The sequence below is a fragment of the Plectropomus leopardus genome, chromosome 14 (assembly GCF_026936395.1).
Source record: "Plectropomus leopardus strain MGB_pleo_1.0 chromosome 14, ASM2693639v1, whole genome shotgun sequence".
NCBI lineage: Eukaryota > Metazoa > Chordata > Actinopteri > Perciformes > Serranidae > Plectropomus > Plectropomus leopardus.
This window is the reverse complement of record NC_142189.1, coordinates 24,190,183-24,213,823: the sequence shown is the minus strand read 5'-3', so window position 1 is coordinate 24,213,823 and position 23,641 is coordinate 24,190,183. Positions and strand designations below refer to the sequence as shown.

The following is a 23,641-nucleotide window of genomic DNA, read 5'->3' as shown; positions in this document are numbered from 1 at the left end:
AGGACAGAGCTAAGGCAAATTTTGAACAAGAGTGTTTCCATTTTGGCAAAAATCTCACTAAGCATGCTTATGATTTACAGTAATCAGATTTAATATGAAACATGCAGCTTTCCATGAAAAATACAATTATGTTACACAAGCAGTGACAAAATGTCACTGATGTGTCAGTGTCAGTTAACTGAACTATGCAACACTACGAGCTCTTAATCTATCAATAGGAGGAAGATATTAAAATAAAATAATAATATAATATCATGGGGTGTCCTACAATAACTGAAGCAAAGCATAAGGTATGTAAAAAAATAATAACATCAGTGCAACTTGAAAGCAGATGGGCCCTCAGATTACTTAACTTTGATGGTGTAAGACCCCTGGTATTGCTTGAAGTAAACTTCTATATCAATAGGCTAATAACTCAAGCAATAATCCTTATGCCAGCCCCCAAAATAAGGACAGCTTTTATTTGAATTGTTATAGCCTATAGAGTTTTGCTTTTAAGGCAAAACAACATAAATGTAGTCAAAGCTTTGGGTTTGACCGTCACACATAATTTCAGAACTAAACCTTTGAAACCTGGGCAAATTGGCTTGCTTTTTTTTTTTTTTTTCAAAAACATGAGAAGAATGCAATAAGCAATTTAAGAATAAATGATCCAAAAATTATCATGAAATTAGTAAAAAGTACAAGTAGGGAAAAGTTAAAAAAACAACAACATTAAGGAAATGACATCAAAAACTGCTTAAAATGCTAGTAATTTAGAAAATTAATTTTAAATAAAATGTTATGATCATTTTATGATAATTATAAATATAACAAATAATTTTGGCATACTGACTTTTGTGTAGTCAATATAGAACTTTGTTACAATGATGATATTGTTGGCCAGAAATGTATCTTTTAGAATGAGTCTGAACTGCCTGTTTTTAAAAGTTTATGAATTTGAAGAGCAGCTAGTTTTCCACAGGGGTTTGACCTTAGTCAGAAGTGCTGTCTTTATAAAAAAATGTTGTTGTTTTTTTATTTGCTTTTTTTCATTTACTCTATACATGGATATTGCATATTTACAAATTCAGTCATGTAACTATAGGACACTGCAAACAGAACATAAAAGAAAAAAACAACAAAAAACAAAGACAAAAACCATGCAGGACAAACTATGTACAACTATTTACATAGGGGTATTTGTATTTAAATATGGGCATCGACCAAAGTATCAAACAAAAATATTTAATGAATTACAAATGTCTAATGTTTCCCAGCTTTGCTATCTTTCAGTCCATTTATTGTCTGGATGTAATGTTCTGTTTCTGTTTTGAATTCTTGTATTTTGGGTTTCTTTTGAGTCCATTGACATTTATGAATATAATAATTCCCATTAAAATAAAAAAACTAAACAAAAACAAATTAGAAATATTTTATTTCTGGCTATCAAATCCATTTTTATCATACCACAATATCATCTGTCTTTTTTCTCGTAGAACTTTTTTTTCCATTGTTGTTGTTTTTAAGTTCTATGTCCATCCATAACAATTTAACGCAAAGTCATTCAAAAATAAATAAATACATGACAAATACTTTTCCTCTCTTTAGAACACGGGGCGTATCTGGATTTACAACTGTGCGTCATTACGTTTTTACGACGACGTAACGTATTACGTAGTCAAAGATGGCAGCCCGCAGTGACAGGTCGTGTGTTGTGAAACTTGGCTAGTTCTTCCCAAAATGTTAATATATTAGATGTATTAGAACAACAAATTAAATTAATTTAATAATTAATACAAATGCGGCGTCGTTTGGGAACAACGTCAGCGGCTGAATCTGGAGATACAGTTTAAAGATGGTGGCAGGTACCTGAATGGCACTTTAAACAACTGTGACAAACATTACACTCAGAGAGAAAATGTTTGCAGCTACCTGGTCGCGACTGACCTGCAGGGCTTTGTCCAGCCGAGGACAGAGGACACTGAGTCTGTTCTCCAGCTCAGGACCGTCAAACTGGAGTAAAGTGGTCTCAGACGCGGAGAAGATCGTCGGATATCCGACCTCCTTTATGAGCCTCCGCTGCCTGCTCAGCGATGAGCTCAGTAATGTCGCCATGCACGTCCGGAAGCTGGTCGGGACTCAGCACCCTCTGCTCAACACTGCAAGGTAACACTGCTCACACTATCCCGCTTTCCCCTGAGCTCCGGCCTGAGTGAGATCTCCTGCATGGAGGAAACGTCAAACCAAACTCCATTCAAAAATCTGGCAAAATTTATAAACTCTGTCTGTCAGCAAAATTTAAAAAAAAGATCATGGATTGTTAATAAAGGGCATATGTTATTGTTTGAATCCCTCTATTTCGGCATGAATGTATACCAATTATCAGTTAACTCTTTAAGACCAGAGCAAATTGGCTTCATTTCTTTAAAAAAAAAAAACAGGAGGAGAAGGTAATCAATAACAAATGAGGAAATGGCCCCAAAATTGGCAAGAAATTATTAAGCAGTACAGGAAAGTTACCTGGTAATTAGTAAAAACAAACAAAAACCACACAACAAAGCCAAAAAAAAAGTTTTTTAAAAAATACAGCAAAGAGGACTTGGAAAAAGTGGGGAAAAAAATTCTGGAACAATTTAAATATGTAATTATTAGAATTATATTTTTTTTTCTCTGAACTTTAAAACATTTTTTTCAAAATATACTGATTTCTGGGGCCGTCCAGTAGCTCACCTTGTATAGTGGGCGCTACATGTATAAGGGCTGTATCCCGGCTCCAGGTTTGATTCCAACCCCGCCCCCTTGCTACGTCATCTCCTCTCTCCCAATTTCACACTGAAAGCTGTCCTATCAAATAAAGGCAAAAAGTTAAAAAAAAAAAATAAATAAATGAAAAAGTATACTAATTTCTTGCAATTTGTGAGACATTTCTTACCAAGTTGCCCATTGCCTTTTTCCTCATATTTTTGAAAGAAATTGGAAAGGTGTGAAAGGCATCTGAAAGCAGCACAAGAAAATCAATGTCGCTTCAAGGGGTTAATATTACTTTTGAATCTAGAGGGAGATTTTGCCTGAGGATTCAAACTAGTATCAAAGTTCACGAGTGTGGCATTATTACTCTAATTTGTCCCTCGCATCTAATCATCATCTTTACTTTAATTTTGCACTGATGATTGCAAACAAATCCTTGAAAAGCCACTGTTTTATTCAAAAACAATCACAAGCCAAACTTAAATGTGAAACTCAGCAGGTTATCTGGTAGCAGTCATGTGATTGTGGGTTTATATTTATGTTGCGTCTTTCAAGACCCAAACACACTTGACCCCACCTGCAGATGCATTAGTATCCCCTTTCAACATCCCATCAGCATGTGGGTAAACAACAATTGTTTGTCGTCAATAAATCAATTCTTTTCAGTCAAGCAGCATTGTCAGTGGTTGAATGTCTCTTATGATGCTATCAGATGAATTGCAGCCATCTAAAATGTTTCCTCACAACAAACGTATGACTCAAACGGCTATTGCTGTATACATCTAACAAAAATGATGATAGGCTACCTTGTTTGTTTGAATCTTGCTCAGTTCTCATCACAACAAACTTCATCATCGAAAATATGATGCAGTAGAGGTAGAGGTGCTGCTGAGTTCAGAAAAAAAAATTCCTCTTATCATTTGTCCTTTGTAGCGTTAGATATTAGCCTGTTGCTTCTTTAGGTTAAAAAGGATATAAATATATATGTAAAAAACCCAAGAATAAAAAAGCAATTAAATGAGTTTTAAAGTGCAGAATAAAAAAAAGTGTGAAAAAATAAATAAATGATAATAATATATTACTGTTGCACAGTGTGCGCAACCTGAATTAACAGAATAAAGTGCAAACAGAGCCCCTGTCTTAGCTAAATAAATAAATAGTCTTTTGTCTGTGCATCACATGCATGATCAGGCCTCATAGTGTAGACTGGTGGAGCACTTAAGGTTTAAAGTTGGTTGATATTTAAACGTAACACCCAAAACATATAAACCTCAGCCGTCAGAGCTCTTTCAGAATCTCTCTGGTCTATATTTATACCTGCACACACACAGAACAGACAGTTAGTGGACTGTGGGGAGAGATTTGCTAACAAAATGTGTATTTCGTTAGAATTGTGGATGGCACCTTTAATTACTCAGAACAGAGTTACGGGATTAAAAAAGCATTTTGGCGTCTTTCCCTCAAAGGGGATACACAAAATCTAAGCAGTTTATATCCAAACTGAATGCACCAGATGTGTAACTCCAGCTGCTGTGCATGTGGTTCTCTTTTCATTTTGTTTCATAGAATGATGTAACAATGGCATGTGTTGGTCCAACAGCAATAATGAACATTTAATATTTCACAGTTAGATGATGGAAAAGATACGTTACAATCCTATATAAACTACTAAAGCTGACTTGTGGAGTTTTCCTTTAAACAAACACAAAGTTGTGTTCATATTAAGTATTTGTCACCAAAACACAGTGTGTATCATTACCATTGCTGCATATCTTGGATAATGTAGTTTGGAAGCAATTGCAGGTGTGTGTTCGTGTGTGTGGAAGAAGTATTATGATCTTTTACTTAAGACGCAAAGTAAGCATTACATTATGCTTAAAGTATCAAAGTTATTGATTTGCTGTTATACATCACATTGTATTCTTATACTGAGTGTGTTTGAACTATTTTTACTGTGCCAGCAAGCAAGTAATCCCTCTCAGTCATCACTTATGACCCTCTAGAAGTGTGTGGTGGAGTATTTATCTGCAGAGACTCTGACCTCTGTATTTTAGTTTAAGATAAATCCGAGGACTCAAAAGTTTATTGGAGATAAAAGAAGTTCTGATATACAGTTTTTTATTCTTTGTATTTTTACTTTTCTGTGATATTTGCTTTTTTGTAAAACTTGCATTTTTTATTATGGCAGAGTATGGAAATATTCAAGTATAGTACCAAAACCAAAGTAGAGTCGGTAACATTTCTGTTTATAACGTACAGGAAACTACATACAGTTCATACTAACAGGAGAATAGGTGCACCAGACTATTACTAAAATTGTAAAAGTGTCTTTATTCAGAATTTGGTTAAAATTTTTTAAATAGAGCTGGCAAAAGCAAAGTTATGAATTGGTTTTGTCCTTGCATGAAGGCTTCCCTTTCAGAGACAAAATCAAAGGAGGATTGACCAAAGTGTCACGACTAAGCTTAAAATATGCAGGAATAAGCCAGCCACCAGTCCCAGTTTTGTCAATAAATCTTGTTTTTCTCTGCATGATTTCTCCTGCAAATGAGGGTAAAAGACAAAGACAGTTTGCTGCATCATGGTCTCCTCTTTTGGGGTATAAGTCAACTTGATTAGATGTTCCTAAACAGAACTATGGACATACTAGGTGTTTGTTTTCATATCCAGTACTGAGATATATTTGCACAAAGCCAATAGAGCTAAATTGTGATGCAGCTGCAAAGTCACAACTGAGTATCGATGAAGGAGGAGCTAGAACAGGCCACACTGTCCAAATATTATCCCACCAGCTTTCGTATGTTTTATCAAAGAAATCAGGAAGTTCGAGAACCAAGGAAGGAGAGCGAGAAGAGAGAGTCCTCAAACTCAATCCCGCCATGCAGACGGGTGTGTTGGAAACAGGAGCCCAAGGGTGTAATAACCTATACACCTAAATCTGATATGACAATCCATTTGGGTGTTGTAGCAGGGGGCGGGGTGGTTTGGGGTGGGGGGGCAGACCTCTTGACAGTCTGACTCCTCACTGTCAGCTTGGGTTGGCTGGTTCGTATTTCCCACTGTGTCTCCGCCTTAGACGCACAGCAGATAAAAATATCCACAATAGCAGACAGGCAGACCCTCGTGGAGTTGGGTTTCGGTTTTTCCTTTCCTTTCATTCTCAAAAACTGCAGCTCAGCTAACTTTGCCCCAAAGTGTGGAGTTACAACGAGGGGACTGCGGCCCGGGGAGAAGAAACTTAACTTGTTTTAAGGACAGTCCTTGAGAGTTTGACTTCGACTAGTGTTTCCTTCCACCAGTTTCTCACCTTTTCATTTGCAATCTCAAGCTCGGTCCTCAATATCTTGATAAATACGATGTCATTAAGATTAGTTTAAATGGTGTCTTACTAGCCTGCGTATTTCAGCTACATCGTGGGCACGAATGACTGTTGAAATCAAAGATCCAAGATCCAGTCTCTTTGAAGACACTTGAAAGTATTCTGCGTGGAACCATACTCTGTGTCATATATGGTTTCTCCTCAAAAAGAAAACTGAATTATCCCATTAAAATTCCTTAAAATGACATCACCCATTCTCAAGGCATTTTCTAGTTGGTAAGATTCATGCCCGAGTATGATCTCCCCCCGTCTCTCCTCCCCCGCTGCTCAGCTTTCACATTAGTAATATTGTTCCATATCAGAGTACACTTCCAGCTATACCTATGTGACATTGCTAATGTTGTTGCAACATTGTATTAGAAATGCAGTGATTAATCAGTTAGTTGACAACTAATTGATAAATCACTGCATTAATAGGCACCTAGTTTGATAATAAATGGATTGGTTTTAGTAATTTTTGAGGAAAAACAGTCAAATTCAGCTTTGTTAATTTAATTCTTTTCTGGTTTCTTTGCTTGTTATTGACAGTAAAACCGATGTTCTTCATTGGAAGATGTCATCTGAATTTGTGACTGAATTTGTGCTTTAATTGATGCCAATCCATGTCAAGAAATATTATTTGCTGAGGAGACTGAAGCATTCTTGACACTAAGCTTTGTCAAGATATTCGAAGTAATTGCTGCCGATGGACAGCCTTGACAGGTCTTTGCAAAAGCATACCATCCCTTTGCTTCACCATCAACTTTTAGATTTAAAGCCTTTGAAAATGTGATTTCAAAGCTGCAACAATAACTTCAATGACTGACTCTTTAAGTTTGAGCGGTTCATGTGCGTGCAAATGTGTGTGATGTCATCCACATTTCCTCCAATGGTTTCACATTATTTTACTGATTGACAGGCGGTAATGCGCCACAAAATGTGGCAATGGATCAGGGAGTGATAAGACTTCTAGTATTAAGCCTGGATGGCGCAGGTTTAAAATATTATAATGGATGTAATGCACACAATGCATTTTGCTGAGTAATACTGCACATAAACAAACTTGTATTTGTTTACAAGAAAACTCCACAGGGCACCTTTAATTATTATTTATGGAGAGTTTACCATTCATGAACAAATCAGCTAATCTGCTTCATCAGAGCTCAGTGGGTGTTGTTTGATTGGATTTAAATGACAGCGGTCTGCTAACAAGCAAACACCCCCACAACTGCCATCAGACTGTTAAAATGTTGCTAAACCACGATTGGTGCATGGAAGTGAAATCACTCCTTTCCAGCTGAACTCTGCCCACCTCAAACCGGTGAGGAGAGCATGGAGAAAAGTGAAGATGCATAAGTGAAACTGTAACTTTTGCAGAATATGTTTTGTGTTCCTTTTGCTCACAGTCAGAAGTGTTATCAGGTTCTTTGCATGTGTTTTCAAGTCACATTCCCATACAAAAAAAAAAAAAACACCTGCCATAGATCAGGCTTTTTGGAATTCATGTAAATCTCTCTAAGGATATTTTCTAAACATATCATGAGCATAATCTATAAAAGCATCTGCTGTGCACAGTAAAGACGGATCTATTGCATAAATTCTGTCCCTAGGAAAAGTGCATGAACATTCATTCATTCTTCCAATACTTAGAGGTAAAAAAAAAAAAAGCAGACAGAGGATCAATATCCCACCACACACGTGAGGTCATACATTTGCATGCATTAATTCCAGCCCCTGCATACGGCGGCTAAAGTTCCCCGAATTCCTGCGCTGGCATTGCAGAGCAGAAGGCGTGGTGACCTGTTCACAACCCTTTAAAATGACAGCAGCCCATTTCTCTCTTTCCACTCCCTCTCTGCCTCTCCGTAGCGCTCACTATCTCTCGTTTTCCACATCATCCTCGCCCCACCCCTTTGCGGGAGGGCGTTTGTGATTGATTGATGTATGCTGGTGTGGATAGTGACATAAATATTAATCATCAGCCACCCTCAGGCCACTGGTTTAACCGGACTCCCCAAAGAGGAGAGCAGCTTCATAATTTTTGCTCTTTTCTGTTGTGATGCTTCTGCATTCATCAGTGTGCCGGGCTGGTCCCTGTTTTCCAATTGAGTAAAAATTTACAGTGATCATAAATAAATCTCACGAGCTGCGATGAAAGACAGCCCTCCATAATGTCAGCTGTATCGTAAATTTTTTTGGGGAGGGGGGGCTGCGAGGTGTTTTATGTTTTTTTGGGAAGGAACAAAGCTTCAGAGTGTTTGCGTTTTTTTTCCCCCTTTCAGCACCAGAACGCTGTGAATCACCAGTGTATTTCTTCTGTCATCTTTTCTGGCATTCTCATTTCTGTCTGGCCTCTATTCCCTCCATCTCTCTCCGTCCCCTCCCTCTCTTCATGCTTTATCTCCCACATCCACTCTGTCTCGGGTTCCTCCACCTCCCCCTGTGGTGCAGGGGTGGGTCAGAGAGGAGGTGGGGGCTCAGGGCCGGTGGTGGGGTTGGTGAGGCCGGTGTCTGGGCATCGAGCGGAGGGGGGCGTGGTCGCTTGTCTGCCTCGGAGCCCCTAACGAGAGCGTGATTCATGGCACAAGGGGCTCCCATAGGGACAGGATTAGAGGTGCTCTGTCTAACCGCTCCCCAGAGAGAGTAAAAAGATATTTAATCTGCCCACCACGCAGGCAGCTACCTCTGGGCTCTGTGTGTGTGTGTGTGTGTGTGTGTGTGTGTGTGTGTGTGTGTGTGTGTGTGTGTGTGTGTGCCCCGCCCCCCCCTCAAGCTGAAAAGAAATATACAGTCCTGCAGCAAAACTGATCAATTATATTGCCGTTATTTTTTTCTATCATGCACGAAATTCAGTTCAAATATCCTATAACACTATGTTGCTCACTTTGCATCATGCCATCAGGTTGCAACAGTGTTTCTGCTTCTTTCTCTCATTCTTTGTCCGATACAATGGAACTGGTCTTTAATGAATGGCCAAGACATTAAGTCCATTTTCCCATCAAACTAATGTGAAGGACAAGTACTGATAATACAAATACTGTTTATATACCATAGCCCATATAACAGTGGTGTCGTGAGGCCTGGACGTGTATATAAAAATCAAAGAAATAACATGATGATATTTATTTATTTATTGTATTTTATTTTATTTATTTTTTTGTTTTTCATAAATTAAGAATAGGCCTAATAATAAAACATTAAGCCCCAAATCTAATAATCAGTCATTGCTGGCCTTGAATAACTGTAGTCTATCTAGTTACATTTTACTGCTTTTTACATAAATACATTTAACTATTTTTTCAACTTTAGTCAATACATTCATGATAGCAGTTGTAAAGTATTCTGTACTCAGCACCAATTGCTAAAAACTGCTAATATTTTTCTCTTCACAATTCATAATTAAACTGGAAAGTAAAAAAACAAGGGTAAATAAGGTGCCAAAGTGTACAAAAAGCATCAAAACAGAGCTTTTCTTTTCTTTTCTTTTGAAATAGACCAGACCCCCCTTCTGAGGTGGGGATTAAGCCCTAAATATCCTAGAAACGCCCCTGTCACATATTTTAAATTGCCCTGTGTGAATAAGCATTTTCTTTTTTCCCCCATTGTGTCATATTCCTTTCAAACACAGTTATTGAAACAGAAGTACAAACACCTCTTGAGCTGCTAAAAAAGATCCCTCTCAGTCATCACTTCTGACCCACAAGAAGTGCGTAGCAGTGTATTAATCTGCAGAGACCCTGCCCTTTATTTCCTTATTTTGCCTCAGCGCTGATGATAGCTGTGGCCCAAGGCATAATGTTTAAGTAGAACGCCTTTCCTACACAGCTAACAAACTGTTTTTCCGTATTACCTAAAATAAAGAGTTGGATAAAATGACAATTTTTTGATGTTTGTCTTCTTGTGTTTTGATCTACTGATGGTTTTTCTTTTAGGGGCTTCATCTACGACAGCAAGAACAACCTTCAGATGAGAGGACTGGTCGTACTGCTGTTGTCAAAAGCCGCAGGGCCGGGCCACGCCGTCTCCGATCTCCTGGCTCAGGACATGGTCAGCGGCATCTACCCGAGGTAATAACTGAAAGTTACTCACACCAGGCTGGGTGTTCAGGAAAACAGTTATTTGACATTGAATTGATTAGAGTAACAATACAGCAAGTTAGAGACTACAACCTTTTCACTGCATCTTACCCAACACTAATAAGATCCATTAAATGTCTATCAAAGCTTCAGTTATCCAGGAAGCTGTTCCTCTGGCTTTGGTTTTGGTTTGTTGATGTTTCTCATACTTCCTGACATCTGTGACACTCCATGAACCCTTCTGCGTGTTTAACTTTGCAGCTCTAAACGGTGCAAATATCAACACCAGCAGGATGCACTGATGAATCTTCCTGCTATGCAGGAAATTTCCCAAAGCCTGACTGACTGTGAAAAATGTAATTGGTTGCTATTGCATAAAGAAACATTACATAAAAACACTTTGCCCTTGAGGATTTTCAAATGATAAATGGTGTGTACCAACCTTAATCACACTCATAGAGCATCATAGGAATTACGCTCATATCACACCGCAGCTAGTTTCCACCAAGTTAGTTCAGTATATTGGCAACCAAGCTAGTAATTCAAATTCAAACACCAACAGGCAATCTTTCTGGCTTTCATGTATTTCCATTCCCATGTATGTGCTGCTTGGGAGGAAAACAGTGGGCAGTAAACATGTGTATCATTGCGTTGTAGGGCCATAAATGTGCATGGCAAGCAGACCAAGAAAGGCGATGCCTCTTTTGTCCCTGTTACATGGCTGCTGAAGGATAAATAGTGAAATAAAATCCTTGTGTCAGGTAATTCTATCCTGTCCTCTGTGGTTATCGTCCATATCAATTCCTGTAAATGAAGCACTACATCATCTTGCAAATATGACGGAATGTGGGGGCAATACAGACACCGTTGCAAGATGGGGGGGTGGGTTTTATTGTATTTGGTTTTATTTAGATTGTAGTTAATTGAAAAAAGTCCTATATTTGCACCCTTTTTGGCCAAAAAATATGGCATATGGATTCTGAATATTTGAAACAGTTTCAATCTTGTTTTCTACAGTATCGATACAAGAATACAAGCTGTGCTCTCTCACCCTCTCTTATTGTTAATGTTAACTACAGTCATTCTGCTGTTGGCCGCTATTAACCAACAAAAGAAAAGTCGTCTCATGTTATATTCTTGATTTGATCACTCTAGGTCAGATAGAAATATATCAGCAACTATTAAATGGATTTTGTATTGACATTCATGGTCCCCAGAGGGTGAATCCTACTAACAGTTCATCTCATACCACCAACAGATAGTACTTTTCACTAATCCAATGAAGTATCTCTACACATACACATACATGGATTGCCACAAAATTTTGTATGGACATTCGTGTTCCACAGAGGATAAATACTTATGACTTAAAGGGTTGTTTTGCAGATTTTCAACCAGGTCACTTTCACTGAGGTGTGGGAAATGTGTGTAGATGGTTGGTGTCAAGGCAACACCGATGCCAGCACCGAATTTCGGCTGTTGGACAGGCTCTGGGAGCTGGCCGCACGGAGGGCGCCATTACACCATTCATCTGCACACACTCCTCAAACCTCAGTGACACACACATGGTTAAAAATCGACAAAGTATCCCTTTTCTCTGGTGCCACCAGCAGCATTTTTTTAGTTTGAGTGAAATGAATCAGCAGCTATTGTATAGATGAGCGTAAATATAGACAGTGCAGGCAGTTGCACTGGGGCCCATTGGGTGGGGGCCCATAGAGAGGCCCTTGCGAGTGATTCAGATTGCCACTTCAGAGTTATACCAATGTTCAAAAGGAATGATTATAAAAAGAATAAAGCATAAATTAAAAGGTCCTTAAAAAGGACATAAATATTTACAGTCAGTAGCCGTCTATGACAAAATGATATGCTTTTCTACAAAAAAAGTAAAATTTATAAATGAACTAGAAAAACTATTCAGTTTAATGATTTAATTTCTTTCTATGATATTTTTTGTCAGGTATTCAATGATGGGTCATAAATACATTGATGTTGTCCAGTGTCAGGTCTCTGTTTGACCATGTGATGAGACGATGTACAATAGAATGCACCAGGGACCGCCACAAGAGCGTGCGCTGGGGCCCGTCGTAAATTTGTCCCATACTTTAATTCATGACTAAACTGTTTCAAAACGAATGACATTCCCGTCAGCCTCAGCTGTACTTTGTGTTTAGTGTTGGTTTGTAATAATGTAACATGCTGGCCTCATTTGCATGACAATTACTGTGGGCAGCAAAACATTTGGCATTTGCAATTATTTTGTGTGACTTTTTTTTTTTTTAGTTATTCTGACACTATTCCTTGGCTAATTGTTTCATTTACTTTTTGGTGATCAAATTTTTCTTTTATTGTCATTCATTACACAGCACATAACAATGAGCAGGTCATTCTTCAGATGAGTGACAACAACACATACAATTAATGTCTAAAAGACAAGAGTGCAGAAATAAGATGACATTAAAAACAAAATAAAACAATTGTCCCACTTAAAGGACCAGCACACTCCCCCAGGCGGTCTCAGGGAAAACATCAGCTGATTTCTCCTCATTGGTAGAGAACTGCTCTCCCTGTTTCAGACAGATCTTTCCAAATGTACGTGAAATGTCTTGTTTGGTCTTCAGACAGCTTTTGGAGGAGCTCAAGAGTCGCAGCTTTAGATTCTGGTTAAAAAGCAGAGGCCTCCGAGTCGTTTGGGGATGTTGGGTCTGGTAACTCGTTAATAAAATAACAGAATCATGAGTATCGACATAATGAGGCAAAATAAATGGCGATGGTGCAGGAGCCTCCACCCTGAGCGGCCATCTTCCTTTGCGCTGTCACGTGACCTCCTATTGTTTCATTTACTTCACTGTAACCTTAAAAAAAAAAACTCTTTTTGGTTGTCAGCTTTTGCATTACAGCCTCATAGGGTGGTTAGCTGGCTGTAGATTCTTTATTTTTGTTGCAAAAATCAAAGAAAATTGCTTAATGGAATATCTTGATTAGACAAACTACATTATAAAGATTTATTTATACACATTTAAATGTAAAGTGTTAAATGTGGCATTAATGTTCTGCTGTAAAATGCTTCAAGTAGCACCCGAGGTCCTCCCTGGCTTTCTCGCACACACACACACACACACACACACACACACACACACACACACACACACACACACACTCTGACTACCAGCACGCAGCTCAGAACAGGGCTGTGGGTGTGTGCCAAGTGGTTTCCAGAAGTGACTGCTGTGTTTGGCGTGGCTGCGCGCTGGGTGCCTGAAAGGCTTCTTTCTTACTGCTGGCTGGCACAAGGCACATGTGTGTAGTGGAGCCGTGTCTGCGCAGAAACATCCTAATATTAGAACTAATTGGAATAACCCGGGCGCCATGGAAGCGCTTGAGTCCGGCCGTTGTCAGGCTGTGAGGCCAAGCCGCGTGTGCAGGTTGTGTGTCTCACTCCAGGACAAGTGATTACGCACGCACCTCGTGTCACACAGCCTGGCACTCGCATCACTGTGACACTGGATCACACCAAATCCAACATGCAGCATTCCCTCGCTCGTGTGTGTGATGGATAGTCCAAACTCACACACACACACACACACACACACACACACACACAGCATGACTTGATCACCTCATTTGCACTATCTTGCTCTCTCTTTCTCTCCCCCCAGCAATCCCCCCACCTCTCCTGGGCTCATTAGCACCTCTGATGGAAGAGATGGTAGGATGGAGGGAGTCGGGGTGGGGCGGGTTTGGGGGGGGGTGATTGAAACCTCCGGGGGACGGTCTCCTCCCTCCTGACAGGCAGCATTTGTAAAACATTTCCCACTCTGCTGCCTGACACTGATGATTCACCAAAGCACCACCATGATAGATGGATGGATGGATGGATGGATGGATGGATAGATGGATGGCTGGATGGATGGATGGATGGATGGATGGATATATAGATAGATAGATAGATACATAGATAGATAGATAGATAGATAGATAGATAGATAGATAGATAGATATCTAGATAGATAGATAGATAGGCAGGCAGGCATTCGCAGATAGTCCAACTTGTACCCAACACACCTCTTAATTTTTTGTGACAAATGAAAGCCATGCCACTGAGCACATCACGCAGCCCGGCTGATGGACAGGCCACCTCTTTAAATCACACACAGGGATGCACTCACATCTGCAAGGCTGTGTTTGATGCCGAGGCAGACTGCAGAGGGAGGAAAAATGGAACAGAACAGTCAGGACAAGGGGCGTGGTGAGGGGCGTTACACCTCGGCAAGATGGCATCGGTTGCTATGCAACTGGGCACCAAAGCTATTTATACACCGGCCCCCTTGTCCCCCTTTTTCCTCCCCAAGCTCCACTGCTACCGATCAGAAGTGCTAGATTGGAGGCACAGCTCTGGGATGTGGATGCACCGGGGTTCAACTGATTTGGGTTTTGTGGAGGAGGGTACTTGGTGTCATTGTTCAGCACCTTCAAATCTAAAAATCGAAGCAATGTCAAGGGTTGTGTGTTTCCTCATGTTAGTTAATTCCTGCGAGGGTGGGGTTCTTATACATGTTTATCATCATGTGACATAGAAGCCAGATCGATAGAATTCTGATCACTCCATTCACCCCATGAATTAGAGTTATGCGATTTGATGTTATATGCACCGCAAGACGGTATAAATTTGTCTTCCATTTCTGAATTCCTTTTTTTTTCTCCCATTCCTTTTAATATCTTTGTGTGTATTTGGCCACTCTGAAGAATGTTACTCTGTGGCAAAATTAATTGTTAGTATTTTGTCAGCAGTATTAGGAAAATACCCTGATTTGTCATTTGGTGGATTCGCCAAAACCAGCAATTTCCATTTGGTCCTTTAATTTTCCATAAACACTCTTAGTTGCTTTTCCTATAAAACTAACTTCATCACAAGATAATATTGGTATTGCAGTTGACAGAGGATTACGTCAATATCAGCAACCTCTTCTGTGAAAACAAGAAAAGACTGACAAAAGAAAATACTTTATATTTAGTAATAAAGGGGAATTCCGTTGTTTTTACACATGAATGTCTGCTTACAGGTGTGCAAAAAGTTTCTATAAAAGCTTTTGCTACTCATGAGGGAGCTGTACGAAATCTGATAACTTTCCTGAATGATGTCACCTGAGTCAGGGTAGGTTTTGGATTTAACGAATGAACATAGTCACAGTAACGTCACACGTTGGTTTGTGGACTTGCATCGCATTGCGATTAATGCATCAACGCTGACAATTCTAATAAAAATTCAAAATTATATAAAAAGAATAACCCTCCACCCATACAGTTGTGTCTACCCTTGAGGATAGTGGATAGTAGTGGAAATTAGCTATTGGCTAATAATAGCTCGCTAGTCTCTTCATGGTGTGTTCTATTTGCAAGAAGGAAAGTGAGTATTTATCCCAGTAGAAAATTCATAATAAAATGTCCCCTGAAGTCAGATTTCAAGCCAGGAGTGTCAGAGGAACTTCACCAACCCTCACCACAAAATCCAAAATGGCTGCACATCAACAGCAGCTTTTGTTACTGTTGATGTGCAGAGTTGCCACCTTGGATTTATAATTATCGGATAAATAATTTACTCCTTATTGGTACTTTTGTTTCATTTGTGTCCCATTGAAACAGTCATACACACGGTGGTGTCCAACGTCTATCTGTGGACATGTAGCTTCGGTGTTACGTGAAATAAAGGGTCATGTGTTGTAATCAACTGGTATTGCCAACAGTAGCTAACATGGTGAGAACTGGTAATGTCTCAGTTTTCCAGCTTGTACCAGAACGCGGTCAATCACACCACATTTTTCGTGAGCGAGTTGTGGGTGATGGAGACGCCAGGATCTGACGAGGAAGAGGTGCGCTGAATAAACAAGGTTATCTCTGTTTGTGGGAGCCATATAGTGTATTTACCCTCTGTTGTTTATTATTTGTTAAGGCTGCTCACTTCCCTTTGGTTACTTTCACTTCCGGTGGTAGTAACTGACACATGGGGGGGTTGTGGTTTCTCATTATGTACCTGTTCAAACACCGGCGTGGTGACACTTAGACAAAGAGGGTGATTTTGACTTTGACTCAGATATTTTCTGTTGACAAATGTCACATTTCTTCGTATTTGCTTCAGTTATTTCATTTGCCAGTCTTTTGTTAGTAAATCACAATAAAACACATCTCTGGACTTCAGTGTGATTTCCTTTGAACGAGCCACAGTTACAAGCCTGCTTAACCTCTCAGCAGCTTTTTTATTGAAAGCAGTCATTATACTGGTTCTGCCACATTGACTTCGACCCATGTCTCCATCGTGAGTCCTACAATGTTATAGGAATGCAATACTGAATCAGAGGAGTGCTTTTTAATTGATATTTTGTAATACTGAATTTGCTAAAGAAAACTATGTCTATATTTCATCGTAGAATATTTAATGAGGAAGAATAAAGACGAGCTTCAGCATATCATTGCTGATTGATCTATGTATGACAAGTGGTCTTTGCTCCTTTGAGAATTCAACTTGTCAGACCTGCATTAAGTGCCTTTTCGCCTTGATGGACCGTCACAATGAAGTATTGATGTGAAGCATGAGTAGATAACAGGTTTACCACAGATTATATATTCTTTTTTAGTGGATAAAATGAAACAACTAAGAATTTTCACTGTAAGGCTGACCTTGGAATACAATTCAAAATGTTATTTTCATGACCTGAGATCAGGCGCCGCTCTCTATCGTCCTCCTCTTGTTGTAACAATGAGTTCTCCTCTTGAAAGCCGTCGAGCGTAGCCATCACGCCGAGGCACCTTGAGAACACGGCGACTGTCAATCTGTTAATTTCCTCTTATTTAAACCCTGAACTTATTAACTCTCATTCGGGGCGCCTGTGTTGTTGCTCTGCGTCACCGAGCTGAGAAACCAACCAGACAATGGATGTGATTGAGAAGCGAAATAGATGACATTATTGAATTTTAATCACATCTTTTCCACGCCGACGTCGAACACGGCAATTACCTGGCTACAAGATGTGTGTGTGTGGTGGCTTGTGTGTGTGTACAGGGAAGGGGTTGGAGCGCAAGGCAGACGACTGGCTCATCAGGTTCTCAAAGCGGCTGAAAGAAGGTCGTAAGTGGCTATCAGCGCACCCAACCCTGTCTGGATGGATCCCTCCTGTCGCAGCGTGGCGAGCTCCTTCCATATGGAGAGGGGCCTAATTATCCCCCACCAATGGCTGAATCAACATTTGATTATATCCTCCCTAAGGCTGCTCTGAAAGGCGCTATTCAAAGACCACTTTTATGTCTTTTCTCTCATAATCAAGAATGGCTGTTATTTGCTAATGATAAGTTTAATTTCTTTTTTTAACACAACCCCCCCGACACACTGTGCAGTAAGATGTCTGACATATGCGCTGGTTTATGCCCTCGAGTATGCTGATTCTGACTTGAAAGGTTTTTAAATTGTAGTTGTAGAGAAATCACTTTTTTTTTAAGATACACAGTGGTTTCATCTTTTGAATTGTCTTGTCGTGAAGTGTTTCAGATGGTGGTTGAATGAGCTGCGACAATCTTAACCCCTTGAAACCTGAGCAAATTGGCTTTATTTCATGCAGAACCACAGGAAGAAATTCAGTGTAACTTGAAAATTACCTGAAATTTACCATTAAAAGAAGAAAACAAAGGTTTAAAAAATGTTTTTTTTTTAAAAAAGAAAGAAAGAAAAGAAACAAAATATATTTAGGATAAGATAATCCTTTATTAGTTCCACATTGGTGAAATTTTCAGTTAATAAAAAATAAAAATATTTAAAAAATAAAAAATAGTTATACCGATTTATATTATATTTATGAAAATAAATAAAATAAAATAGTCAATAAGTAATTATAATACTTTTAAAATATAGGGAAGATGTCCAGAAAAGTATATTTAGAATTATATGAATATAGTTTGTTTGTTTTTTTACATTTTACATAATACTTTCTCTCTATTTTTTAAAACCAACTTTCAGGTCATTTTCTTGTCACCTATTGCTAATTTCTTGCAATTCGTGGGACATCTCTTGAGTTGCTCATTGTCTTTTTAACCAAGTTTAAAGAAATCACACCACTTTGCTTAGATTTCAAAGCTTTAAAGCATGTGAAAGAAGTCTCGAACGCAGGACAAGAAAACTGATGCAGTTCTGGGTTTCAAAGGGCTAACTGTCTTTATTTGAAGCAGTACTTTATATTTTAGTCAAATATAAAAAAAAAAAAAACCTTCACATTGTCATTTTTGCCTTTTTATTGACTCAATAGATGTTTTCTCCTTTTGCGAGAAGGATGAAATGAAACCCACAAATTCTTTTGTTTTGATTGATTTCTTTGGGCACACCTGTACGTGACGCTGTGAATGAGTTTCCAACTTGTCATATTTCACCAGCATAAAGACAATGAAAAGGTTTCTGTCAAAAAGCTCTCTAACTGTCAGGCCCCTGGAACGCCTCTCTTAAAAGTTGTTCACAGAAAAAGATTTTTAAATGACTTCTCTTTTTTTTCTTTCTGTTTTATAGCCAAAGGAACCTGGCAGAAATCACTGAGTTGATTCACACGGCATTCCTGGTGCATCGTGGGATAGTCGATCTGAAGGGGTGGACAGTGTCAGACGGGCCGCTGAAGGACATGGAGTTTGGGAATAAGATGGCCGTCCTAAGCGGAGACTTCCTGCTAGCAAACGCTTGCACTGGCCTCGCCCAGCTGAATAACACTGAGGTACCCTGTGTGTCAGTCGCAGCTCTGTGAAATATCTGACCTGACATCAGTGATATTAATGAGGAGCACTGCTGTCTTAATATGAGCTCTCAGCACCACTTACAGCTCCACACATCAGTGTCTGCCTTCATCCCTACAGCTTTTCTCTCAGTCAAACCATAGCCAAACTCAGCATCTCGTGCCTGCACTGATTTTATGTTGCAGAGATCCCACTGATCTTCAATTAATGCAATATTTCACACACTTTTTGGGAGGTATTTTCAAAGAAAAAGTGGTGAAAGCATCCCATTCGTCCGTTTCTTAGAACAACATAAAATAGTGGTATCTTTGTGTTTTTATTTTGCCTAAATCACAAGTGCCGAGTATGTGTGATGTTTTTACACAACACTTGCCAGAGATCCCTTTTCATTCAAACAATGCAACCCTGTGATTCCCAACCTAGTGGGGCCCCACATGGGAACAAGATAAATCTGAGGGCCTGCGAGATAATCAACAAGATTAGCCTGGTTTAAGACCTTGAATTGCCGCCCACATATCAGATTTGTTCAGCAGCTCAGATAATGTTGCTCTCCCTACTGACTGCTTTTTCTCCTGGTTAGGGAAACAGTTGACCAATAATAGTTTAGCAGGTCAAATTCATAATGGTGATATTGTCTTTCTATACAGCAAGATGGCTACTTAGCTGCACTGATTAGTGTCAGAGAAACAACTGAACAATCAGAGATCAGAAGGTGGGATTAAGAAAGGGGACATTATTTTCCTGCCAGCTAACTTGCTTAAGTCATGAAAAATACAAACAGAAAAATGACAAGTTAAGATGAACTACAGAAATACAAACTCTGAATTCCACATAATTCTTTGATGAGTGGAGTTTTTTGACCACTGGTGGTGCTTTTTTTTTTCATTTTTGTTTATATTGTGTACTTACTTGGCTCGTGTTATGAACATTTGATGCTCTTCCAATGAGCCATTCAATTTAGCAATGCACAGACAAAAGCAGGAAAAAAGAAGATTGCAAGAGAGCAAACATAAGTGTTATCAATACACAGTATGAAGTATTGTAAAATGTGCTTTGCATACATTTTATGAGGATGGAAATGTTTTGAACACAATTCTCAGACCTCAACCGTAGACACAGTGAGTTTTGGTGAGTAACTTTGAATCAAAACACCTGTTCGTTAACTGCTCCAAGCAGTCGCGACCACAGCATCCAAGTCAACGGACACAACAGCAGGATTAAAAGATCACTCTACTGATTGGTCAGGACAACATAAAACAAAATAACCTCCCTCCTGACCTGAGGAACTAATCTAATACAAACAACATCTTTTTCTCTTATCTTTTTTTTCTTGTGAAACACTTGGCTGTTACCTCTTTTGGTTTCTAAAACGATTGACATCATTCTTTTAGTTCACAATTAGGGACGATATACGATTTTATTGAAGATAATAATGAAAGATACAGCAAGTTGATGGTGGTGAATTTCCATTATTGGCATAATCATAATCAGGAATATTGTGTACACACTGCATACACACCATCCTGAAAAAAACACAAAACATCGTAATCAAGCAAAAGATATGAAGCTATTTCATATAGCTGAAAAGCTTGGATTTTTTAAGATTGTTTTATAGTTTTATAGTTTTAAGCATATTTTGATGTTGTCATGTGTCCAAATTATTTTGGCCAGAATAATCATGACAAGGGATTTTCGTAATGTTTCACTCGTAGTCACAACTTCAGTCAGAAGTCAGAAAATTTTGTAACCAGTGTTGTCGGACGCACTGTGAGGTCCTTTTATTTGGATGTCATGTTATGGTACTTGGACCTTTTTAGGCGACCCTCTTTGTTCTGTTCAGCCATTGTGAATATCATTCTGCTTCTCACTAACCTTTACTGTGGGTTCACACTGGCAATCTAAAACACATCACTCCTCCAAACACTCAGATACAGGTACAGAAAACAGTCGGGAGACACCATAGAGATGTACACCATGGGAATCCTTCTTATTGAATTTTCAGTTTTGGGCGTCTGTGTGGTGGTGGTCTTGTAAGTGCACCACAGATCATATCTGCCGCGTAGCCTGGTAACCTCTCGCTGACAGATGCTGTCACCACGCCGCTCTGTCAGAATGCGGTTGCCTGGGTGGATCAAAATAACCGTCTCTCTCCCCACCTCATGTGCCATCAGCCAGACCAGCCCTTATCGCCTTCCCTGCTGCCTCTTATTCAGCAAACATAGTCTGGGTTTATGTCTGCTCTATGGCAGCGAAGAGACACCTTCCCAAAATATGATGCAAGAGGTATCCATGGTGCGTCTTGTTTGGGAAACACAGCAGGAGTTATAAGAAGGAACTTTATAAATTAACGCTAATTTTAAAGGTGTGTCATTTCCTTTAAGGTCCTAATTTCACTGGGATCTTTCTTTGCAACAGAACTATTGGAGATAATTATCACTCTTTGGCTAAGATACAGATTACAGTAATGGTACTGATATTGTTGTTTCCCTGGAAGATGGGAAAACACACTGAGAATGATATGATAGCAGATCCGCTGATGACTTGAGCTAATGATGATTTAATCACATTAAGTGGGAATTTACACCAAGCAAGTTGGCATCCGTTGAATTGAAGCTTCGGAGCATCTGTCCCTGTAGTGTTGTTCAGTGTCAAGGTGAGAGCAATGCCATCCAAACTCAGGTGGCACCAAATTAACACACAGTGATGCTTGAAACTGAACAATCCCGCAGTGTCGTTTTATAAGGAGTGTGACTGTAACCCGAAGCAACCACAGGAAACGTCCCCAAAGTGGAAGTTTTTAAGGGTAATAAGGAGATGGACATCCGATAGCCAGCAGTTACTCGTGTTTGAAAAGGTTAGCAAAACAAAATGAACCGAGGGCAAACCACGGTATGCACTGATGCTCATATTTAGCTGTGTTTTTGTGAAGCTATTTCACTGATTCATGAACAGACTGGAAATTAGATTACAGTAAACAGGAATGAAAAGTCCATCAGTCCATCTGAGCTTCACTTACAGGAATGGAATTTGTTTTGACCAAAGTTTGGTGGGATGATATATTACCAAATTCCTGTTCACTTCACCTCCTGTTTGTGAGTTCATGTTGAGTTTTTTTTTCCTGAAGAAACATGAAAGTCCTGAAAATGTGGATCTTGAAAGATTCTAACTTTTTCAATCATAAAATCATCAACCTTTGTGTCTATTTGTGAAATCAAAGACACTAACTCTCCATTATTGGCACATTCAATGAAAATGAATCATTGGAGAGATCACACATGTTGTAACTAGCATGGGAATTAAGACAATACTCTGCTGAGAGCCATCAAGTTGTAAGTTAAATAATTTTTTAAAAAGAATGGTCAAACTTGAAACAGCAGAGACCGAGCCATCCTGATTCTTCATCTTAATGGTTAACTGCATAATGGTGATAATAGTGCTTTTCAAGTCTTAGTAACCACTCAAAGCTCTTGGGGGAACCAATCCACCTCATTTACTCATTTACTGATGACTGAGGCTACCATACAAGGTGCCACCTGCTCACAGATAACTATTCAGGCACAGTCACAGCAGTTCAGGGTTTAGTATCTTTGCCCAAGGACCCTTTAAGGGGCAAAGATTCGAACCACCAACCCTTCACTTTGGTAGACAACTGTTCTTCCTCCTGAGCCGTCTCTTTAGTATTGGTCAAGCTCCAAAAACCCTGAATACTACATCTATCATGATGCAAATGGAAATCATCTTTATTTGAAAGACCTACCTGAAGGAAGTAGAGGACCTTACTTGCTGATGTCAGGACAATAATCCACTCCTGAACGTCTGCAAAATTAAGGAGATGATAGTGGATTTTGGGAAGAAGCAGCAAAGGAAATAAACCCCCCTCAGTATCAATGGGTGGTGAGTGTGGACAGCTTCAAGTACCTTTCTGTCCACATCACTGAGGGCCTGACCTGGACATGTTGGTGGTGAAAAATGCAAGGAAGAAACACTTTAGGAAATTCATAGCCTCTCAAATACTGAGGAATTTCCACTCCTGCATCACTGAGAGTGTCATGATGGGGAACATCACTGCGTGGTATGGAAACAGCACCGAACAGGACCCCAAAATTCTGCAAAGAGTGGTTTGCTCAGCTGAACATACAAAGCAGCGCTGTTCTACCCTGCATCAAAGATGTTTACACCAGACACTGCAAAAAAGCCAGGGGAATCATTGAGGATCCCAACCACCCAGATAAAGGCCTTTTCTCCTGGTCGGGAAGAAGGTTTCAGATACTGAAATGCCCAGAAGGAACTTTTACCAGGATCCCTAAATGAAGACACTGCCTGAGATGCATTCACATGGAATCAGGCAAACGGTAGACGGCAGATGGAAAACACCTTCTGGATGGCACGGAAAAAACGAACAGTCCCACGGAATGGCAGGACGGTAAAACAAAACACGCATGATGATACAGTATGTTGCAATGGTGATGTTGTATTATTTACAAAGAAGAGAATAACATATATTAAATGCAATTATTATTTAATATAATTATGTCAGTAATTCTACAGATTGTCTGCACGTTTTCCTCATGTAAAGGTGTTTAAAAAATTTGTAAATTCTGTTGTGGAGGACTTCAAAAAGTAAAAATATTTTAACTTTAAACAGTACTGTTACTATTACAGTCCTGCTCTTATACACTAATATGATATCCAGTTTGCCGTGTACCATCTACCT

The 23,641-nt window shown here is 39.4% G+C and overlaps 1 protein-coding gene across 1 annotated transcript in view; it reads left to right on the top strand.

Moving 5' to 3' along the window:
• The first annotated feature begins 1,642 nt into the window (after positions 1 to 1,642).
• The window catches only part of pdss2 (prenyl (decaprenyl) diphosphate synthase, subunit 2), a 35,889-nt gene continuing 13,890 nt past the window's right edge, over positions 1,643 to 23,641 (top strand). Inside the window, exons 1-3 of the mRNA XM_042500997.2 lie at positions 1,643 to 2,148; positions 10,021 to 10,155; positions 18,710 to 18,908. Coding sequence (XP_042356931.2) covers positions 1,901 to 2,148; positions 10,021 to 10,155; positions 18,710 to 18,908 — 582 coding nt within the window. The 5' untranslated portion in view covers positions 1,643 to 1,900. The remainder of the gene's footprint in view (positions 2,149 to 10,020; positions 10,156 to 18,709; positions 18,909 to 23,641) is intronic.